Raw genomic sequence first — 24,138 nt, 5'->3', positions numbered from 1 at the left:
GCGTCGCAGGCTGCCTGCTGACCGCTTCCCAAAACTAGAGGAGGAAAAATAAAATTATATATATGAAAAAAATCAACATTCACCTAAAGAACAGTGCAGAAGAAGTTGTTTGCCTGTAGCATCTGTAAAAGAAAGCACCTTGGCGTAAATCTTTGGAGTCTGAGCGCTCACACAGACACAGCCGTGAAGCACGTAGACGTCTGCCTGAGTCTATAAGAGCCGCTGTGGCCAACAACATCTTAAATATGGAAGTATGGAATTCCTGTATAAAAATGTGAGACAGGGCAGCATTGAAGGGACAGTTCCCCCTTTCAGCTGTGAGCCCTCCCACCTGGAGGGAAACACCCGCCTCTGGAAAAGTCCGCTCTCATGACGTCACACCCTCACTCCTAATGAAGGAAGGGGGGGGGGGGTGTTGACCGGGGAATATTAAAAGCAGCAGAGACCGAAACGCCTCGCAGAAGGGCAGCAGCTCTGGAAACTCTGAGCATGAGGAGATCCAACTTGCGGGTCGGGTAAAGAATGGTGCCTTTGTCCGGCGCCTCGGCCTCGACGCGGAGACATAAGGACTTCCTTGTTTGTTATTTCTATCATCGTTCGATTGAGAACGTGACCCACATCTTGTTGGTTTGCTGATTGTTTTGTAAGATAAACTCAAGTGACTCCAAAAAGGACAGGCTGCTGCTGAGTTTGTGTCCCGCCCCTCGTGTCGTGTGCTGCTGCTTTACATTATTTAGATTCACGAGCTCAATTCTCATCGCAGCCTTTCACATCCATTTATTCTGAGTTTTTGGAGCTGAGATAATTAAGTCTATTAATCAATTTGTCAATTACAGAAAATGAATCCACGGTTGATCAACTGATTAATTGTTTGAGTATCAAAATTCTCAAATGTTAACATTTTCTGGTTTCTTTGTCTTTACTGATAGAAACTGAGAACTTTTCACAGTCACTGGGCATTTTCACTGTTTACACATTTTTTTTTTATTGATCAAAAAAATTCATTACTAGATTAAATAATATGAAAATGTTGTTAGTCGCGGCCAATTTTATTCATGTACTTTTACAATTTATATTAATTTGATGATTTTATTATCTTTATTTTATTTCTATCAATTGTTAATATTTTGTATTTTTTTCTTTCATAAATTTTTTTCTTTCAGTGTTTATATTGTTTTTGTTTTTATTTATTTATTTATTTACTCTGCAAGTATTTTGATAATAATAACTTTTCAGGCAAAAATGAAAAATATTTGCAGCTTCCAGCTTCTAAAATATGAGGATTTCCTGTTTGTCTTTGTCATGTTTGATGGTAAATGAGTCGATTCATCAGGGAAACAATCCGCGGATTAATTCTTAATGAAAATAAACAGTAGTTGCTGCCGTAATGTTTTGATTACCATTTTTGTATCGTGTCATAATTCTTTTATTCTTTCTTTATTCACAAACGGTGTCTGCTGCGATATGGAGCCAATTCTTCAAAGTGAGTGACTCACGGATGAAGTGTGCGGCTACCTGCACCGAGGCTGCGGAGGTGGCAGCTTTCATCAATCCTGCCGACAGGTGTGCACCTCAGGCGCAGCATGGCCTAAATGCTGCGCAGCCCTGGGCTTGTTGTGGGTAGAGCTTGGTCAGGCTTGGAAATAAAACACCAAAGAGCTGCTGATATTCTCTACCTGCCACTGTGGCAAAGAGCAAATAAAGATTTTTGTGGTGCCTTTTATTTTCTAAAAGTCTATTTAGCTGGCTTTGCTTTTCTCTTTCTGCCTCCATTCACAGACCAGCCTTTGTTGGGTTTTGTGTTTCTTTCCTCTTTTGTCAGCCGTTCTGTTGTTTCTCTGCCAGAGCTGCAATTTTACTTGACTAATGTGTCAACTTTCTGATGCCTTTTGAACCACACTTTGTCAAATCACTGCATGATTCACAACTAGTGCTGAGAAGGACGAACTGAAATCAGACACATCGTGAGTGACTGTCCGGACCGCGGCGAGCCGAGCGGGGCGGTGAGGGGGTTAATGCTGATGGCTGCGGTTTGCTTTGCCTCAGCTTCAGTTTAATGCGTTTTAACTCTGCTTGTATCCCTGACATGCACCAGCCTGGATTCTTCCACGGGGCCAAACACAGCTACGGTGTGGAGAGCTTACTCAGTATTTTCACTCATGTTCCTGCAAGAAGACAATCGCTGTAATTCTTTTGCAACTTATTCCCAGCAAAGATGATTTGTCAGCTGGGCAGCAGCTTCAGAAAAAAAAAACCCAGAACAAATGCTTTTGATCTGGTTGTACAGACGGTTGGAGCTGGTACCAGCTCTTATCCTGTTGAGCCTCTCTTGGCTCGCTCTCCTGTGGAAAAGCGAGGAGTGATTCCACCCATTAGGCATCGCAAAACACGTTAGGCCACCGAACGCAAACACCAAAGTGACATGTTCAATCATGTTCCTCCATTACATTCCTGACATTAGTAATCCATTCCTCCATTTTGCAGGAGGCAAATGCCACTGGGAATGTGAGATATTAAAGAGGGGATTATGGAAGTGGAGAGTGAGGGGGTGGGAGGATTTTTTTTCTAACACAAAAATGTCTTGTTTGGAGATTAAAGCCTCCACTGCTCTATGACTAGTCCTGAGCAAATATAAAGTACCAGACCTGCCGTGTGGGCACATGTATATTAGACAACAAATATTATATCTTGAATAAACTTTCCATTCTCCCAACAGATGCTTGGTCGGACCAGGATGTGAGAATCTCTGCAGCAATCAACGCCGTCACACAGCACACACTGCAAAGTTTGACCTGTGCAAATATTTAATCTTTATTAGCTCCACTAATGACGCCAGAGTGCACAATCTACTCGCTATGAATAATTAATCGCTGAGGAATTCAGGCCCACAACACAAGCCGATGTAAAGGTTTGTGTTTTCTTTTCTGAGGACTGCAGAGTGTGTGTGTGTGTGTGTGTGTGTGTGTGTGTTCACTGAAAAACAACCAGATAAGAGGATGAGTGCCAGACGCTCGAGCAGGTACGCAACTCTTTTCTAACAGAGCAAAGCACGGACCAAAGCGTCTTACTTTCCTCACCTAAACGCTGCTACATACTCTGTGTTCATCTGTGTCATTTCATCTTATACACCAGTGTTGAGGAAATCATTATCCTCACTTCACTTCACTTCACTTCACTTCACTGTCCTTTCCAGGGGAATGTGCCTCGGAGAAGTCATCAAAAATACAACAGGCGACATGCAAAACATAAATACATAACTACATAACTAATACATAAGTGTGTGTGTGTGTGTGTGTGTGTGTGTGTGTGTGTGTGTGTGTTTAGACATATTCCCAAAAAACACTTATCAAAGAGAAGCAAGCTAAAACAGACTTCAATTTGTATTTGGATTCTTTGGATTTTGATTAACGCCACATTAATGTTAGATCAGTATCACTGTAATTACTTGTCCGACTTGTTAATATAATATACATCAACATCCAGGTCATGATAATGACTGAGAAACTACCAATATATCCAACTTGGTACACAATAATATGCAGGTGATTGAGCAGGGATGCCTCCTATAAGCCAAAGTCCCTTATTTGAAGTGATTAAATCCACATTTTAATGAATGTAACTCAACAGCTGAAGTTGTCCGATGACGTTCCAAAGTCAAAGTCAAACATCCGTCATCTCAAAAGGTAAAAGCTGGAACTCTTCCTTCAATCGTTAAGTTTGGCCTTCATGCAGCACCTGTTGCTCAAACACCTGTCACTGATGTGCGTGATCGTTTCGTATCATTTCACAACCTCTGCCTGGTTCTAAATATTTAATGCCCCAAGACAGGAAATGAAAGAAAATTAGAGATTCAATTAAAGATCTAATTAAAGTAAACGTAATTATAACAGAAAAATTAATTTAAAAATGTTTTATTTTGGAAGGAAAGTGTCTTTATAGCGACGGACTTTGACTTGCTTTTAAAATTTAGTTTGTTACCTTCTATCAAGCAATCAAACTTTATTTAAACTGCTCCTGTCATGTGGGTTATTGTAATACAAGGTGCTTTACAGGTGACTGACACGTTAGCAACAAACTGGAGACTAATGCACGTTATAAAGATCCTGTGCTTCTGTTCTGCCACCAGACGCTGTGTGTGAGCTGCTTCCAGACAAGGCAGCCAGTATCTCATTTTCAATTTAAACCCTGAAGCTCTCTCTCAGTTGACTGACAGACATCTCCCCTGCCTCCGTGGCCTTGCATCCCCCCCCCCCCCCCTCGTTATACAACAAGCCTGGGCGTCTGGAATGTCATTCCACATGCATCACCAGGCTTTCACTGTGCGAGCCCAGCAGCCCACTGCCAAAGCCTCAGATCCACTCTGCTGTCTGCCTGAACCGGAGCGAGCCCTAATCTGCCCCCCAGGTCTGAGCTGGAGGAGGAAGGTGAATGGAGGAGGTGGCGGTGGTCTCCTCACTCTGTTAAGCTATTTAAACTGAGTAAGCGGTGAGAGGGCACACCGGGGTTTTTAAACCACCAGACCCTTAAGAGGGACGAAGATTAAACCCCCTGGTTATGCAAGACTTCAGACCGAGCGCAGGAGGAGGGGTCGGAGGAGGGTGGGATTCTTAGGAGCGACTGTTCCGTCGGTGACAACAGCATCAGGGGTTTACCCACATCCCCTCAGAGCTGCAGCTGAGCGTCCAACCACCTCTCACCTTGCAAACATAAACAAAAGAGTAACAGCGTGACCACACACACACACACACACCCACACCCACACACACACACACACACCCCGAACCTTTGCCCTGCCACTTCTTAAATAGACGCTGACACAACTGCCAAGAATGTGTGATTGACTCGTGACTTCTGCTTCCAGAAATACAACTTCACTGACATTGTAATGGCAGAGAGAAAAGGCCACTGATGTAGAGAGTCGAGAGGGAGAGCAGCGCGGCTAGCCGCTCCAAAACTTTTCCAAGACGTATCAATCAATCATCCTTTTCTAACGCATTCTCCCCGCAGCAGGAGCTCCATCTTTGTTTTGGTTTCAAAGTTGCTAAAACTCATATCTAACCCCCCCCGCCCTCCCACCCCTCCCAAAGATGAAGAGCACACACCCCTTTTACTGGCAGCACACTCTGCTCACTCACAAATCCAAAATAACATCAAAGTCATATTTCACATTCCAGACTTGAAGGTTTTACTGCAACCAGCTCCCGGTCTGGAGACGAGTCACATTTCTAAATTACAACCAAAAAACAGGGGAGTTTTTCTAAGCAGCGCTTCAGTGAGTCACACACGGCGGCAGTTACATGCTGCTGTCGTCCGGCGGACACTCACCCCTGGGTGTCCAAACTGTTCCCAAGAGTGACACCGCCACCCGATGAGATAACAGGATCCTCTTTCAGAAATATCCCCCCTGCTGCTGCTCGTCCAGAGTAAGTCCCACAAGCATGTTCCAGGTCCCGAGACTTTGGTGCGACTGCGGCATATCGTCCTGCTCACGCCCCAGTGCTGCTGTCGGAAGGTTTGTGCGCGAGAACGGGAGTGTGTGACTCTGAAAGTGTGTGTGTGGATCAGCCTGTGTCCGATGGCTCTGCCCCTTTTCTCTCTCTCTCTCTCTCTCTCTCTCTCTGTGTAATGTGGTGCATTGACTACATCCAGCATTCCAGCGTACGACTCACTTCCTGCTACAGAGTTTCAAGTGAGTGAGAGGGCGGGGTGTGTGTACGTGTGTGTATGTGCGTGCGTGTGTGTGTGTGTGTGTGTGTACCTGTGTGTGTGTGTGTGTGTGTTATGGAGAGGAGGGTAGGTGTGGACACTCTTCATCCTCCCCTTTCGGTAGAAGTTACTCATGATATTAAATCAACTGACCTTAGTTCAGAAACAGTTTATTATTGTGCCAGACTGATTTTATTGTTTGACGTGTTATATGTGCTGGGTTTTTTTTTATGTCGCCATTCTTTTTCACTCAGACTCCACACCTATCAATTAGCACTGATCCCAGTTTGAATGTGGCTGCTCGCAGCAGGGCTAAAGATGTAATGATTAGGCAGAAAGGATTAGACTTAAACCTGCTGTACTGGTGAAAAACCAACAGAACCGGGGATAGAGTCTGACAAGCGACGGTTGTCGATACTTAACCCTGACCTGTGTCTCTTATTTTCCTTTAGCGATTCAGCTTTGAACTTTCATAAAGTTTGGGGGCAGATTTAAAAAAAATAAAATAAATTATAGTCAAAATTGATGCAGCAGAGGCAGAGGTATGCTGAATTTTAATCTGTAATAAATAAGTAAATTAAATTGCGGATATTTATTATTAAATGTGTATAATTTTTGCATGAATCTGGAGGGACGGTAGGAAGAGGATTCTGGTCTTAGGGGGGGGGGGGGGGGGGACCGGAGAGGAAATGCGACCAAAAATAAAGAGATGTGAAGATAAGGAGGGGGGAGGAGAGCGAGAGAAAGCGAGAGAGAAAGAGAGCGAGTTGCATCAAAACTCATCGCTATTCCTGACAGCAGCAATCAGTGAAACTTCTCTTTCCGGCTTCGTAAAATTTAAGATTAAGGTTATATAAAAAAATAAAAAAACAAAAACAAGCCTTGTGATCCGCTTCCTGTTGCCTAGCAACACAAACGACAGAAATGTTCTGAGGGTCAGGATCTACATTTTATGATGCTTAAATTTTGATGTTTAAAAAAAAGGTAACAGCTAGATGAAAATGAGTTGTATGTGATCTAACAACTGATAGTTTTTATTGATTAATACGCCATTTTGTTGACAAGTGGCCATGATGTAAGTGGGATAATACCTTCAATCATAAAGATATTCTCTCATGTATTTTCCATTAGATCTAACATCTTTCCTTTCATGTTGGATGGTTCTAGAGGCAGCGCTCTGTTATTTTCTTTGAGTTTCACTCCAAGTATCTACGATTCAACAACATATCCTATGTGATTCTCCTGAACAGAGCTGAGTCAGATCTGTATGAGAAGAGGGGGAGAATAACTGTGGGATCTACGGTCACAGATGAGTCTGTCCGAGCCGCTGCTGACTGTAAAGAAATGTTTTGAGCTCTAATTAACTTTTTTTTTTTCCTCAGAAATCCACGCCACACAGAAGTGATAAGGATGACATTCTTTCGTTAACATGAATCCTCGTTGCTGATATGAGCTGATTCAGTTGAGAGAAGTGTTTTTGGTGTTTGCCGATATAAGGACTGATGATCAGGAAACGAGTGCTGACAGCAGACGACTGATAGTCACATTAAGCAGCACGAAGGAGAAGTAAAACCAGCGCAGGGTCAAAGTGATCAGAGTGGAAGTTAACGGTTTCATACTGTGGGGTATTACTAAAACCGTAACTAAAAAAATATCAATATGTTCACATTTTATTAGAGGCTCTTCTACTTCAGTGCAGAAAACAGCAGCATCAACACTTCAACATTTAGAAATAACTCCACGTCTGCTACTTTTCTTGACCGACCTCTGCGCCAAAAGTCAGACAAGCAGAATCAGACGAGAGAACATCGGCCAACGTGGGGCATCTGGACAGACAATGAACAACAGGTGTGAATATTTGATCTGATTATAGTGGGAGACAACCAACACAACAAAACGATAAAAAGGCCGCTGGTCAGTATTTGCTGTTTCTGTTAGATCGTTTTCTCTTTTTAGTCGGTAAAGCTGCATTGTGCGTATGAAATGTGTTATTTCTTCTTCTTCTGTGTTATAAGACATGGTCCATAACTTCAGCCCATAGGAGCACAGAGCTCGTTATTCCAGTGAATCCGAAACCACTTGACTATCGCCCTCAAATCATGAGCATTAGACTAAATGAATCCTACCGGGGGGGGGGGGGGGGGGGGGGGGGGGGGGGGGTCAAGTCGACCCCTGATCACTCTGTGAAGTCTAATCCGACATAAATCATCATCATGTCGCACAACTTCCTTTAATTACATGTTCATGCAGCATGTGCCTGTACATGTTTTAAATCTGTGTCATCTATTTATTAAGGTTTATTTATTTTGGGGGCTGTGTTTGATTTCACACAGGCATCCGGGTTAAATCAGGCACAGAGCTCCAGCTTCTTCATTTGACGACTGAGTCATTCATCTTCCCCTGGATCACATCTCACTACAGCGAGCGGCGAGGGAGGGGGGAGAGAGGGAGGGAGGGAGAGAGAGAGAGAGAGAGAGAGAGAGAGAGAGAGAGAGAGAGAGAGAGAGAGAGAGAGAGAGAGAGGCACTAAGAGAATGATGGAGGCGTATCAGGTTTTCAACCTTGCTGCCAGTGTAGATACGAACAGCCATTTCTAGGCAGGGCCTGCCTGAAACCCAATTCCACCACATCTTTAAAAGCTTCAGGAAGTCCCGCTGGACTCCGTTCAGTTCCTCGTGTCACAACCAATTTCCCCTCCAAGCCATTTTACCCTAATCATTTCTCCTCTTCATGGAGGGTGATGCAGTGTGGACTTTTCTTTGTCACTGCAGCTGTTAAAATAAGACTGTAATGACTGTTGAAAATACACTGTACATTAACACGAAGATAGTTTCATCTTTAAGAGGCTGCTACTGAGGAAAATCCTCAACGAATAAACAACCATTCAATATTCAAACACGTCACTTGTGAAAACACCGTGACGCATCCTCCCGTGACGTCTGATGGCGTCCAGTTCGACCAACAGTATCGCACCACGCTGCTTTAAAGAATCCCCCTGGTACGGTTTGTGGGAAAACAGTCAAACCACGACTGGCATGAGTCCCATTCTTCTCTCTTCTTTTTCTAAATACTTGAACAGGAAATTTGCACAGTCATTGGAGAACTGAGTGGGTTTCATGACCCATGTAAGTCCTTGAAACCTTGAATTGTAACGTGTCACTTTGAATGTGTCATTGCAAAAAAAAAAAACAGGCCTCGCTTCATTCCCCTCAAAGTTTTTCATCCTGCAGCTGCCGAGGGGCCGAGGTGGAGGTGGAAGCTGAAACTGTAATAAAGTGAACAATAAACTGAAATTATAAAATTAATGACATTCTGAATCCAAAGTTGCTCTCATCACTGTTTCCAATAAATAAATTATCTGAATCCCAAACTGCAAATTCAAACTAATTAAAGCTTCGATGAGTCAGAAGTTTAACCAGTCGACCACCAAACTACTACTACTACTACTACTACTACTACTACTACCACCACTACCACTACTACTACTACTACTACTACTACTACTACATACAAATCAATAAGAACACAAGACAGGAAACACATGTACTGTTGCATTAACAAAAACAAACTTCTCCTAGTGTTTGTTGTTAAATGTGTAGATGTGACGTTGTATTTGTACGCCACAGTTTTATGGCTTTTAATGAGGCGTTTTCTTCATCTCCAAGCTTTACAGTTGAGTCTTAATTAAATGTAGGAAGTTAAAACTAGTTGGAGAGGTCGTGGTCACGGGGGTAACAACATTTACTGTTGGATGGAGCCCCCCCCCCCATTGATGTTATTCATGTGATCCTCAACATCATCGCTAAGACAAACGCTTGCACACGTGTGATATGAAATGATTTTGACTCAAACTTGTCAACGTGCAGTTTTTTGTGCGTCACGTGTTTAATCCGAACGCAGGTGACAGAAAAACACAACCGTCCTGCGCGGTGCAGTTGACGTCACTGAGCTCATTATTATCAAACCTGCACAGTCTCATGCAGCACAGTGAATCCCCACACGGGCTTCTTCTCAACACATGCTTAGTAAACATTTTCACAGCCCCCCGCCCCCAGCGACTGCAGTCTGGCATTAACTTTAATCTGCCAATACCTGCAAATCCCCCTCCAGCGTCCCACACACACACACTTTCACCTTGGCGAAACTGTAAAGGTTATATTTAAGAGGGGGAGCAGCCTTTTGGCACATTTCCGATCGAGCTTTTCCGTTCTGAATGCCGCCCACGTTCATGTGAATCCAGAGAATGACCGCTGCCGACCCCCGCTCGGCCGCCGGCGCAACTCTGCTCCACACGGGCCACAGCGACGGCCTCCTGCTCTTAGTGGCCGTAGGTGTGTGTTATGCAAGACTAATGGATGAAAAGTTCATTGTTTTCAAGACGCCCACGGCAACGGTTCATCTAACGGTTCCACTTGTGAAATAGCAGCTTTTTAACATTAGGGCCTCGGCTTCAGAGGCGGTGATCACCGCTGTGAGCTGGAGAGGGGAACAAGCATCTTAAGTCCTGTGAAGATGACACACCACCATCCATGGCCTGATGAGAAACCTCTCTTCTTTCTTTCAATACTCACATATTTGTTGCTGAAACTGGATGAATTTATATGTAAATGATGAAATATTCAGAGCTTCAAACGCTGCCAACCGAGCTGGGAGGGTGATTGTTATATTTCCCCTTCAGTGTTGCAGACATTCACAATCAGAGCAGCTGTTAGCTGCTCTCAAGCTCTGCATGTTGAGTTTCCACTCGTTTTAATTCCTCTCTTTTGTTGTGGGCTGTTTCCCGGGGAGGTGCACACTTTGCTCTCTTGATATTTTTACAGTTTGGAGCTGAAGTTTCTTTAATGTCGTGTCCAGTTGGCTGAGGCCTGTGTGTAGCGGTGTAGCGTTAAGGCTGCGTACACACTACTACGTTTCCGTTTTGAAACGCATCTCTTTTGCTACGTTTCCGCCTCCCGTCCACACGACGCCGCAGTTTTGAAAACCTCCGGGTTTGCGTTGTCGTATGGCGAAAACGTAGACACCCACGGTCGCTCCTCATTGGTTCTCATCAGCCTCGACTACCAGTGGTGGATACAACATGATAATGAGTTGCAAGTGTTACTGACATTGTCGTCTTTGCTAGCAGCTGCTGAGGAGTTCAATCCTGCATTTTAACGCTGCAGCTGTCTTTGCCGTTCCTCGCTCGCAGTATTAACTGCAGAGAAGAAAATCTGCTTCCTGTTTACACCGGCTCGCACATGCCCAGTGTACGTCACTGCTCAGGTGTGTGTGTGTGTGTTGTCTCAGGTGTGTTAGTCAGGACAGACACCATGTTGGCCAGTGTGGAGCATATTGGGACTCTGTTTATGGTCTTACACCGGCAACAAAAGCATTTGTGAAGACGGTGCGAATGCTTTGTTTGTCTACGACTGCAGTTACGTGGGTTTACGTCTGGGTATTTGTCACCTGCAACATTTTTTTTTTCAGGGGAAATGTGTGTTTGTGTTTATTTTGTCCACAGGAGAAAACACAGAGGTTTATGCAACACGAACGCTGAACGGCCATGAATGCTTTGTTTCTCTAAAACTGCAGGAAATGCAAGTGAAAACATTCACTTTTTGTCACTTTTTGTAACTTTCACTTTCTCCTGGGTGAATTTATTCAGTGAGGTTAAAACTTTTGGGAACTTTTCCTTTTGTAACCTTTAGTATCTTCTCTGAACACAATGTTTAAAAACCCAATTTTGGTTTTAAAAAAAAATGAGTCACTCCTGTTTATTCGTCTGGAGAAGAAGGGAAACAAACTTTTTTTTTTAGATAAAATAAATCAAAGTTGGCTCTTTCTTTAAATCCAGGATTAACTTTCATCTCCCTTTGTGCCTGTTCTAAACAGTCTTTGAAGGGAGAAAGCTGCTCATATGCTAGTGCCAAGATCAAACCATCAAACACCCCCAAATGATGATAATGATGATGATGATGATGATGATGATGATCCTACCTGCTTCTGGGCAGGAACATGGACTCCTTGATGAAGACGGAGCCGGACAACAGGATGTACCAGCAGCTTCCGATGTCGTCAGGGCTGAAGGAGAAGAAGAAGAAGAAGAAGGGAGAGACGTGAACGAGCTGGATAAACTTAAAAGACATTATATTTTATTTCACTATACAGTACATTGGAAACAAGCTGTGAAGAGACTCTGCACACTGAGGTGAAGCTGTAAGAACAATGAGCAAATTAAAATGTTAAGCTCTGATCTGATTTGATTAGTTTAGTTTATTGCCAGAAAATTAATCAAGTGTTTTGATTTTTTTTTTTTTTTTTTTTAGCATAAATGCCAAAAACTGTGTTTAAAGCTTCTCAAACATGAATTTTTTCTGGCATAATTGGTTCTGTGCGATAGTGAACTGAATGTCTTTAGGTTCTCATTTGTTGGTCGGACAAAAAAACAAATAATTTGAAGAGAGAGAGAGAGAGAGAGAGAGAGAGAGAGAGAGAGAGAGAGAGAGAGAGAGAGAGAGAGAGAGAGAGAGAGAGAGAGAGAGAGAGAGAGAGAGAGAGAGAGAGAGAGAGAGAGAGAGAGAGAGAGAGAGAGAGAGAGAGAGAGAGAGAGAGAACTATGAATGAACTGAGGATTCATCTCTCATCCACCCACACCCACGGCCCTGTTGAAACACACAGACGAGGAAACTGGGCATTGCAGACAAAGTAAACTCAGACTGACCCCTGAGTGATGCAGCTGGCTGTCAAGTCTGTGCAACATGACTGGTAAACACACACACACACACACACACACACACACACACACACACATTAACAATAACAACACACTTAACAGGCACGTTTGCCGATTTAATTTGAACCGAAGGCCTCAGGAAAGTCAAAGATATTTCAGAGGAGAATTTGTCTTTAGATAAATAGATATGAACATTTCAGATATTAAAACTGGACCGTCAGTGTAAATAAAGCAAGCTTTTTAGAGGATAAACCTAGCTGCTGAAATGCATGAATCTGATTTCCTTGCTCATCTAGCTTATCCTCGGTCTTTCATGGATAGCGGAGGGATTGCAGAGAAATAATCTCACACAGCTGAGATACACTGAATCTTCTTCGCCCAGTACATGCAGGATTATCAAAGAGGCCGTGTATGTTAACCTACTGCGAGTGTAAACAAAAGCTATGGAGACGGATAAAAAAAAAAAAGTTAATGCTTGCTCTCATTTACATGCGACCGGTCGGACGGCTCAAACGACAAACACAGAGGAAACAACACAAACGCTTCTTTGAAGATTTTACTTTTACTGTCTTTAAGAAAACATTGTGGTTAATTGTGATTTTAAAAAAATCTTGTTTGACAGCTCTTTGCCAATAAAACATGTCACCGAGCAGCTTCTTGACAGTAAAAAGGAAGCAGAAAAACAGAGAAGGAAGTGTTCTCATGACACTAATAGCATCCTTCTCCAGTGCTGGGAACTTGACATGAACTGTGTTTCGGCACGTCAGCAAACGACAGCAACTGCTTTCATTTTGCTGCGGCCATTGTCAAAAACTAAAGCTGCATTATGACTGCAACAGATATGATTATTGTGCAAGACAATCTGCACAGTCTCATTGAGATGTGTGATGTCAGACAGATATTCTTCTTCTACATGTTTATATGTCTGACTTATTACATTTTTTTTTTTAAACTACAATTGTGAATAGAACTATGCATGGTTTACTTGTTGCATGCTATGGCATGACTTAGTTGACATTTTGATACCACTCTCATGTGTGTGCAGTGAACATAAAGCTGCAAGCAGCAGCTAGTTAGCTTAGCTTAGCAGAACAACTGCTAGCCTGTCCCAACTGCCTTCCAGCCACTCACTAATTAACACCTTATATCTTGTTTGCTTAATCTGTACAAATACAAAAGTGCAAAAAGCACAAGATCTTAGTCTTTGTGCTAAGCTAAGCTAACCAGCTGTAGCTTCATATTTACTGTAGGGACATGAAAGTGGAATCAGTTTTTCTCATTTAACTCAGGAGGAACGTCAATAAGTGTATGTGCCTTATAAACACATGAAACATTTACTGGTTTATTATCAGTCTGTATCAATTCAGGTATTAATGTTATGCTTCTGCAAAACCTATAATTATCTCCGCTTTGAATACACAGCATCAGCTTAACTAGAAATTCAAATGAATGCTTCCCTGTCGGACGCCTCCACCTGTCTGTTTACCAGTCACCGCTTTGAAACGTCACCTCAAACCCCCGACGACGAACGCCTGCCTGATGAGGCAGGAATCGGGTCCTGTATTTCAAGGAGCTCTGGCGTTAATAAGGCGGCGGCGGCTTGTGTGATTATCGCTGAACATGTTCACCTGCTCTGAGTGAGACTTTTTAATTGAAACCAGAGGGAGAAAGAAAAAGAAATCAATGACCAGCCAGACATCAGCAGGATGGGACTGGTTTTTGCTTACAGAAAGGTAAAGGATGGGTGCACTTATTATACACCCGCCCCCACACAAACACATATATTCACACCCAGCATCACTGTGCTGACTGAGTTTTTTTTTTTAATCACTGAGAACAAAGTCTCGCCTCCTTCCTCCTCCTCTCCACACTCTCCTTGCAGAACTAATGAGGCTGTAGACAGCACACCCTACTGACACACTACAAAATCTCCCTCGTTCCCTCCGACAGCATCCCTTTTCCTTTTCCCTCCACTGATCTCCATCCGCCTCCCTCCAGACTCGTTTCCATCCTTTCATGGCTCCTCTTTGCATTCGGAGACGACGCGAATGAAATGCTCAATTATTAATTGCAGATGCGCGGAGCGAGGGGAGAACCTTGGCATGGCTGAGGAGGAGGAGGAGGAGGAGTAAGAAGAAGAGAAGATGCAGCACCAAAAAAGTAAGAGATAGGAGACTCTTATGTGCCGCGACAGCTTGACTGAACTGGGTCACGCGTACTAGGAGCGATCGTCAAACACTAAACATCATCCACCAAAGCCCCCACCGGGAAGCCAGTAACAGTGGGGAATCAGGTTATACGAGAGCCACAGAGGCGATGGGGGGGGGGGGGGGGGTAAAAACGACTGGGGGAGAGTGATTATTGCATCAAGACTTTCGCGAGAGGAGGTTCGGGTCTTACAAAACGAAGAGTTTCATTCAAGAATAAAAATTCCCTTTTCGAAAATGTGCAACTGAGTCATATTTGACTGTCAGAAAAATGATCAGTCAGACTCAGACAGGATGTCGATCCCAATGTCGAACAGCTCAACAGGACTAGGTGCATGGCTGCAGCGTGGGTGGGTGTGTTCAGGGTGGGGGAAAAAAAAAAAAAAACCAAAACAACTCTGTCACTCAGTCACAGACATTCGTGGGTGAAACGTTCGGCCTGTGGCCAAAAACACAAACATAACATTTTGTTCATCACCTCAATACTTCAGGACTTTTTCTGATTTAATTTAAAAAAATGCTTATGAACATGATTTTGAGGCTTAAACTCAATTTTCATAGGTTTTATATCCGACGTTTTAGCTCTGGAGTTGTATTACACTTCATTCATAAACCTCTCTGACTATTCGATTGATTAATCCTGATTAATCCTTTCGTCCTTAATCAAAGTTGATGTATTCAGTGTCTTTGTTTTATTCAACCAACAGACCAAAATCCATTTATATTTAGTATTTTATCACTAACCCTATCAAAAATTACTGAAATGATTAATCAATTATTGAAATACTAATTTTCTGTCGTTTGCCTAAACGATTTATCAACTTATTGATTCAGCTTGATCTGTAAATGACGTTTTTACTAACAAAAGGAATATAGGATATACATATTTGTTGATGCATAGCTCATTAAACATCAAACATAAACTTCAACTTGTCCCTTTAAGACCTTTCTACATTATGGGTTTCAATAAGGTCAGAAGCAAAGAAAGAAAATTGGTTTGTTTTCACTGTTTATTTTTGCACATGCAGCAGTGGAGTGTGTGGGACCCCTGACAATGAGCAAGTACAGCCAACCTCAACAAAACACGAGGTTAAAAATGGCTGGACGGACAGGAAAGTGGGATGTGAGGAGTTTCAAAACAAAAGCGTTGTGTTATTCAGAGGCCAAATATAAATAAGCAACTAAAAATATGACCAATTTAAATTGTTGTTGTTCTGATGCTTTCATCATGCAGCCCTCAAGAGACTCTCAAAACCACAATGGCGTGGGTGCCATTATGAAATAAAACATTCATACCATATTTTCAATTTGAGAAAGCTCCAGTGAGGAGGTGGGAGAGGACAGAGAGTAAACTCTTCGATCTTTATGATTTATACAAGTTGAATAAAATTGAAGAATTCACCAAAATACAAGGGTTGTTGTCTGGAACTTTTCTTCTTCTAAGTCAAATATAAAATTCTGCCTTTCTGCTTTTCTTTTTCTCCAGTTTAATAACCAGATACTTAGAAATGACTAACGTCTAACTGTGTAGTTTCTACTGGGATGTATAATCATTAAATCCGACTGGTCGGATGGGACGTGATGATCATTTTTTATCATTCAGTCAGTTTCATCGTCTCCCGTGCTGCGACTCGCTGCCTGCAAACGGTTCCTCTTTAGCATTGTCATGATCCATTATTACAAGATAACAAATCTGCAAAAAAATACAATGACAGAGTAACTGCTTTATTTAAACAAGGCGGGTTGTAACACCTAAATGTTTCTGTTTTTCTCTTTCCCAACAGATCAACTTGTAAAATATGAGACTTTTAATTAATCGATTGGTCATTAACTATCAAAAAATAGAGGAATTTTCCATCACAATTTCCTGGAGGCTTCAAATTTCAACCTACAGTCAAAAACCCAAATCAGTTTGTGGCACAAACAACACAGACGATCGATCTATTGACAAACTTGTTGCTGATTAATTTATTATCTTAACTCTAATTAAATGGAAAACTGACGTCAAACGTTATTAAAAACAAATTTAACTGCCAAACGAGCTACCTGCCACTCCAGCAGAAACATAACAGAAAACCCCACTGCATTGCAAATTCATAAGCCTGGTCTTTTCTGTTGGCCCACACAAACCAGTGTGGGTCAAAGGTCAAGGATTGCGCTGAAAGGGCCGACATGGAAGAGGTTAAAGGCTGACCGGAAGATACTAACCCTCTTCGCCAGCCGCTGTAAAAATGTGCCAGGTCAGCCTCCATCTCAGGAGGGCTTTGGCACGATAATCTCTGGACGGTAAATCCTGAGAGAGGTTCAGGCTCTCAAACTCTGGGATGTTTTCATGAGATATCGAGTGCGACTGTGTGTGTGTGTGTGTGTGTGTGTGTGTGTGTGTGTGTGTGTTGTGTTTGCACTCTAGCAATCTAGAGCCCCAGGCGGGAGAAATGAGGACTTTTTTTTAAAACTATTATCCTCCTATCATTACTCCAGGACTGCCGACTGTCAGGGACGGTCGGGGTGAGGCTGTGAGTGTGTGGGTCATTAACTAAGCCATTTGAATGAATCAGAGAGGTTTTTATCCAGCATTATGAGGGTTTGTAGAAAAAGAAAACATCATCTGCGGCCAGGATTTAGTTCAAAGGCAAAAATGTTCTCCTGGATTTTGTCCGCACTTCTGGAACGGCCCAGAAGAGACATGGCTGCCAAACAGTGAAGCGATATCTACAGCTCAGACATAAATCTTTTTCTATACATTTAAGGCTACCTGAGAAAATAATCTTCTTAGCTTATTTGAGAATTAAAAAGAAACTGTGAAACGATTTGTCGACTGACAGAAAATTAAGTGGCAGCTGTTTAAATAACTGATTATAAGTAGGAGGTTTAAGCTCAGGTGTGAGGATCTGATGCTTTTCTGTGTCACGTGTGATGGTTATTTATGGTTTATTTATACACGGACATGAGGTATTAGTTTTAAAATATTACAATAGTGAGGTTTGGCAGTGACAGCCAGTGCTACCTGATTATTTTTCTATCTATCTGAACTTCCAGATAATGCATCATATCCAATATACAGCATATTTGCTTGTGATATATAATCACATATACTCGGACAGTGTCATTCATTCGTATCGCCCAGCACTGGTTAACATCCTCCCTCGCTCTCTAAGTTTTCCTCCCTTCACCTCCAGGATGAAATGTATCCCACAATTCACCTCAAACCGTATGTTGTACAATGGCGAGGAATACTCCCTGCTGATGTCAACGCACATTTACAATGAAATGTTAGGTTGAATGTCTCCCTCCCTCTTACAGTTATGATCCTTGAGTGTTGATGCAACACAGCATTTCTAGAAAGCGGCTCTCTGGTTGCGACAGAGTGAAAACAAAACCTGACATTTGTCACCGATGTTTGAGCCGGATGAAAATCCTCCTTTTAAAGTCATTACAGTTTCGGTAAAAATAATCATTTGACGGTGACTTCCTCTTTCAAGGGAATGAACTCTCTTTACAGCTGTCTGACAAATGTGTCAATGTACAAGCCATACAATTTTTACAACCTAATTGAGATACTATCACATTAAATTCCCCCATTGACTTTTAAAGCCCTCGTTCCCTGGCAGATTATTGCCGTTGTTATAAAAAGGCACGAGGAAACGAAGACAGGCTGTTAGAAGCTTGTATTTTCAGAAGAGAAGACTGATTAAGATCCCACAGAGGAGGAAATTCAATCTGATCTGCTGCTGTTTAACGCCCAGCTCTTATCAGCGACCGACTTTTATAGGTTAATACATGCAAGCACGCAAACACAGACATACACGAACACATGCAAGCAAACTGTTGTGCCGAGACAACTGGAAAAAATAAATAAATAAAAAGCATACACATAAATTAAATGACCCAATAAACCAATAAGAAAATAACCTGCTGTGTTTCTTAAACCGAGCAAAGTAGCAGTCATGCTGTGTGAATCTCAAAACGCTGTGCACATGTTTGTCCAGACCAGAGTTTTTTGCCACTAGTTTACAAGTTAAACTCATAATTAATTTTGACGTAAATGAAAAGAAATGTAATGTTGTCCAAACGTTGAATTCAAACCCCGGGTTAAATACCGAGATGTGAGTTTCACGTACCGTTACTCCCCTACTACAACTCAGTGACAACATCTGCACTGACATGAGAAACTGCTGCTGACATGTATGAATTAAAGGATGATTATAAAGTTAGTTGGAGGCAACAGAAGGTTTACCTCACGAACTCCCTCTACATGACTGTGTCTGGGCAGGTTTTAACTCCACGTCTCGTTGTGGACAGACGCCAAAACAGAAACGTCTCTCTTTAAGATTCAGTCAGTTCAGTGTCGTACTTTTCCTTCGTCGGTACATTTCTGACACAAATTTGGCTGCAACATCAAAGATTGCAAAGCAGGCTTCTTTACTAGACTATTATATATACATATATAGAGAGAGAGGTGTGTGTGTGTGTGTGTGTGTGTGTGTGTGTGTGTGTGTGTGTGTGTGGTGACTGGTGTGAGGGGCCTGAGGGAATCTTGCTGAAATATTATGTGACCACCGTTTCATCTGCATTCCTATTGTTTAATCAGCTCCCACATCGCCAAGTGTGCTTCTAATGAGGTGTTGACTCTTCCACGTCATCCCAGCACACACTCACACTCACTCACTCTCTCACACACACACTCACACTCACACACACACACACACACACACACACACTCACACACACACTCACACACACACTCACACACACACTCACACACACACACGGGGGATTAGGGGGCATAGAAGGGACAATGCGCCCTCTCTCGGCCCCTCGAGACGCTGATAGAGTTAATTAACTGTCTTGATTCTCACCGCAGGTGCTTGGAAGACGTCGACATGTGACAGCAGTCAAACACTGTGCGTTTTCCTGCTTCCTGCAGTTGTGGCAGCTTTTCAAAAATGGATCCAAACACACTCAGAAGCCGTGTGGAAACTGTCAATACAGCTTTCCAATCATATTAAACCCTCCACAACCGTAGCTTAAAGGAGGAAGCACATAAGCATTACCTCTTGTGACTGGCTTGCTCTAACGCCATCAGAGGAAAATGCTTTTAGGAGCCATTATAGCTGCAGTTTTTCTTCGTCGACTCAGAACAGCGACTTATTGAATCCAGCTGAAATTAAAGTGGAAATCCCTTCTATGTCTCTTTTTCTTCAGTGATGCTGTCGAGTGGTTTGGTGTGGAGCTGAAACACACACACACCTTCGTAAAGTCGTCCTCTGACTGATTCTGTGCTTTATAGACATTTGTTTTCATTGAAGTCACCCAGGTCGCTGCGCCGTGTGCAGCCAGCGTGCGGCGGCTCATCAATAAGGCTGAGTAACGGCTCGGGTCGGAGTGAGTCTTGATCAAACTGAATTGAACTATTGTTTCATTGGCTGCCCCCAGTTTTCCCTTATGTTTTCTTACGCTGGTAGAAATGTAATCATCTAACCACATATCATCAATGTCCATTTACACACAAGGCCTCCACACACATGCAAAAGCAGACATGTAGTACTTACTAGTACAGCACTTCATTGGCTTCATGTCGCTCATAACGCACCGTCTCACACATTATCCTGCAGGGACAGAGGGGAGAGGGAGGGGAGAGGGAGGGGAGAGTGGCAGTCAGAAAACAACAGCAGCACACAGTGACTTTACTTCAATAAAAGGCTGGTTAACATTATCACAAAACAAACAATACATGAAGGGGATAGATCGAAATCTAGCTCTAATAAAGGAACTGTTTGCTCTGCTGAATCCAGTAAAAGCAAAAAATTCACCCTCCAGTGAGTCAGTTATTTTGAGATGAAATGTTATCGTTTATTTGTTTTTGGCAAATCTACATCATATGATTTTCTACACCAGTGACAGGTTGAATTTGTAAGATGTAATTGCTGTTTTATTAAAAAAAAAAAAGGTTAAGTGAAGTGTTATCCAGATGCAGGTTGTAGGTTCAGAACAATGGCGGCACCAAATTAAGAACAAGAGCGTCAGAGTGGCGACTGCTCGTGGGGAAGTCGGTTGTTCGGCTTCTTCTACGATGGATTCCTTCTGGTGATTGTGAAAGTTTGTCATAAATAAACCTCTGGGGGTTTTTTTTACACCAGAGTTTGACATTTATGGCTAAAGTTTTAGATACATTATGTGTGTGTGTGTGTGTGTGTGTGTGTGTGTGTGTGTGTGTGTGCATATCTTTCACTGCCGTTGTACTGAAAATACTCTGACGTAACCTTTCATCTATTTGGTAACTATTTTATGGGAACACTAAAAGTATGACATGGTTATATCATCAGTCCAAGCATCTGCTTTTTATGTTTGGGATATTTTTATATGCATTTAGCAGTCGTCTTTTTATCTATTTATTTATGTTGGACAGCTCTGGTGAATTTGTCCATAGTTGCACTCATGTCCCGTGGCACACAGATCAAGTCTTGCGTATTTGAACCCAAGGCGGCGGCACTGTAGCAGCTGGCGGTTTAGTGCCTTGCTTAACAGTAACGGAGATTTTTAGTTATTTTTAGGGGGGGATTTCAACACTTAATCTCATAGTGTAATAGACTACTTGTGCCTCTGCTCCCAAAATAAGTGTCAAGGGTTTGGACGAGTGCTTGAGTGTAATCTGTGCACGGGTGTCTCTTCATAAATTAGGGACAGACTCCCTTTACACTCCCACTGTTGAAATCTTGTTTTGTTTTCCTTTTGTTTGAGCTTAACATTTTAAACCAAGGATTTATCATTGCATAAATGTTTTTTTTTCCCCACTCAGATATTTCATACGGATAAATAATGGTAGCTCTCTGATTTAGGAATTAAACCCTTTTTTTCCTCCACATAAATGTGAAGAAGTCGTCCATACACGCCTCCGGAGAAGACAAGAACAACTCAACATTACAGGCAGGCAGCTATAGTAAACAGCAGCTGATCGAAACACAAAAGGCTTCCAAAAAAAAAAAAAAAGATCTGGGGGCGGCCGTCGTATTGTAGCCCCATCGCACACGGACTGAAAAACAATCCCGGCTCTAAAAAACAAGTCGTTGTGAAAAAAGAGCCACAGAAGAAAAACAACACATTCCTCCCAGATGAAATGAAGTGAGGAAAGAACTATAACATAATCCCATGGTTAGTGCGATGTCTGCCTGGCTGGGAGTTCTTCTTTTTCTTTTCTTTTTTTTTTTACATTTTTTATTAAAGTTAGGAAAACCAAAACCGCTCAGATAAAGTTGGCAGGAGCTGCGGGCCGGTCTGTGGGACCACGGGGACATTCCTCAGGATCCAAACAGGGAGGAGGGAGAGGGGTTACTGTGGGGTGGGAGGCCCCTGAGGGGTCACAGAGAGGAATGTTCCAGCTTGCGGGTCATGTACTGTTACATTGTTCCCTCGCCAGTATAATCCACATGTATGCACACGAGGCATGCTGGGAACAGACTTCTGACATGCACTGTTTGGAAAGTCTACGCCCACGACAGAAAGGACGGGAACGCCAGCGCGGTGACAGGAGAGCAAAAGGCGAAATCAAATCAAGAGCAGCGGGGCAGGTTCACGTCAGTTCGGGTTTGGATGTTTGTGTGCACGGGGTTTATGTTAAAAAAACGCACTTGTCCTTTCAGTCTGAATCAGCTTAAATATACAAAACTGACCCGTATTAATTTGCCTTTTGCTGTTCCAAATCGATTGTTTGGGGCCCGTCTGTAGACGCAGTGAAGATGAACAACACGGAGGGCATCGGCCAAAAAACATAAAAACTCAGATGCAAAAGAAAAAGTTGTGGAACTGCTGTAAAACAACCTCTTTTAACCTGCTGGAAAAGTGGCTGAATGTCGCCAGATACGCTAATTAGCATATTCATGATGTCACTGCGTCGTAGTTGAAGTCAACACAGTGTTAAGACTGTTTCAGCCCTTTATCTATTTGCCTCCCTCCTCCTCTCCGTGCTCACACACATACAGCGTTTTAATACAGACGAATTCCCAATAAACCTGTTCTTAATTTTCTTTAACTGCTTACGGAGCAGACGCTGAGGTGTCGTCACTCCGTGTGAAATGCACGTGTTTGGGAGATGAGGCTTTAAGTGATGTTAATTAAGTGGGCAGACACTCACTTCAGCTGGTGCTCTCGCAGGTTGGACAAGGCCTCCATCCCGTGGAGATAAGAGTAGACGATCTCCAGGTCCTGAGGAAGAAGAAGAGCAGAGGTGTTACCACACACGGAGGGAGTAAACATCCAAACAAACACTCAGGGCTTCAATTAGAGCTGAAACGATGAGTTAATTATGAAGTTTAAGCTTTAAAAACAGAAGATTAACCTGTGACCACTTTGATAATCGATTTAACATCCTCGTCAGGTTGTTACTAACAACTGTTTTCATGACAGATTCTACTTTCAATTAACTGTTTAAGTCTATAAAATATCAGACAATAATGAAAAATGTCCAACACAGTTTCCCAAATTTTGTAGGAAAAGGAATTATTGATTTATTACACAGCCGAGTTATGATGATGTTTTCACACTGCGTTCATTCTGCAGGGGATAAACTCTGCTACACACACACACACACACACACACACACACACAAGTGCAAACATTTCACAAGGACAGTGACACTGATTTGTGCGAGTGGACACTGGAATAGAAAGCAATAAAGCACCTCACAGTGTAAAAATAAAGGCACTACACTGCACAACTATAAACTCCCCATTCAATTACTTCATCAAGTGACCCAGTGAGCGAGTCTCAGATTGTTTGGCCTGAATCCAAGTCAGAGGTGAAACAAAGTGGCCCTCTCTGAGAGCTGGCAGCCTGCACAGCTACTCCACTGTCTACTGGTGACTACTGACAGTGTGTGTGTGCATGTGTGTGTGAGTGTGTGTGTGTGTTGCGGTTCTGGTTGCAGCTACTGGGATGCCTTTGTCGGCGGCAACTGGAGGTATAGATGTGGCGACGGCGGAGACAACAGAGACTCTGTGCTAAGACCTCGCCAGACACACAATCACACACAGACCGGCCACCGTGTCTGTTTCTGAGACCAACAATCACAAGCTTATCGAAAAAAGTTCACAAAATGTTTGACCACAAACGCTAAATAAGACTTTGTTTGTGCTGGTTTGGTCACAAAATAGAAGATACAGTGTATGGTGTGATTTTTAATGGAAAACCACGTCTTATAACCACAACACACAAACTGCACTGGTTTAAGTTAAAGCCTCAAAAGTCTGACCAAAGTCCTCCAAAGGAAATATGAAACTCATGACCTCGGATTAACGAAATAAACAACCTTCTAACAAACCAGCAATAAAGGTAAGAGACAAAAAGACCCATCTAAAATGTTCCGTCTATCCACACGGTCAGAGTGAAGAAGCACCACCTGTTACAAAGAACCACGTCAACAAATATGTGACACATTACTACAGACTGTGACTTAACATCACAACTGTGTTTTCAAACGACACGAACGAGTGTTGCGTGTTTCTTTTGTTTTATTTG

The 24,138-nt window shown here is 42.6% G+C and overlaps 1 protein-coding gene across 8 annotated transcripts in view; it reads right to left on the bottom strand.

Annotated features, from left to right (window-relative positions):
• rapgef2b (Rap guanine nucleotide exchange factor 2b) overlaps positions 1–24,138 on the bottom strand; it is a 102,117-nt gene that overhangs the window by 53,794 nt on the left and 24,185 nt on the right. For 7 of the 8 annotated variants that reach the window (XM_056382176.1, XM_056382179.1, XM_056382183.1 and 4 more), the window contains exons 2-5: positions 22,757–22,827; positions 20,178–20,234; positions 11,683–11,766; positions 1–34 (exon numbers count right to left, since the gene is read on the bottom strand). The exon at positions 1–34 is cut by the window's left edge and continues 42 nt beyond it. In XM_056382176.1, coding sequence (XP_056238151.1) covers positions 1–34; positions 11,683–11,766; positions 20,178–20,234; positions 22,757–22,827 — 246 coding nt within the window. Of the gene's footprint in view, positions 35–5,325; positions 5,447–11,682; positions 11,767–20,177; positions 20,235–22,756; positions 22,828–24,138 lie in introns of those variants that run through there. The other variant, XM_056382185.1, reaches the window with a different exon arrangement.

Source organism: Seriola aureovittata, chromosome 8 (genome assembly GCF_021018895.1).
Source record: "Seriola aureovittata isolate HTS-2021-v1 ecotype China chromosome 8, ASM2101889v1, whole genome shotgun sequence".
Classification (NCBI taxonomy): domain Eukaryota; kingdom Metazoa; phylum Chordata; class Actinopteri; order Carangiformes; family Carangidae; genus Seriola; species Seriola aureovittata.
The sequence above is the reverse complement of the archived record's forward strand: the minus strand, read 5'-3'. Positions and strand labels throughout refer to the sequence as shown.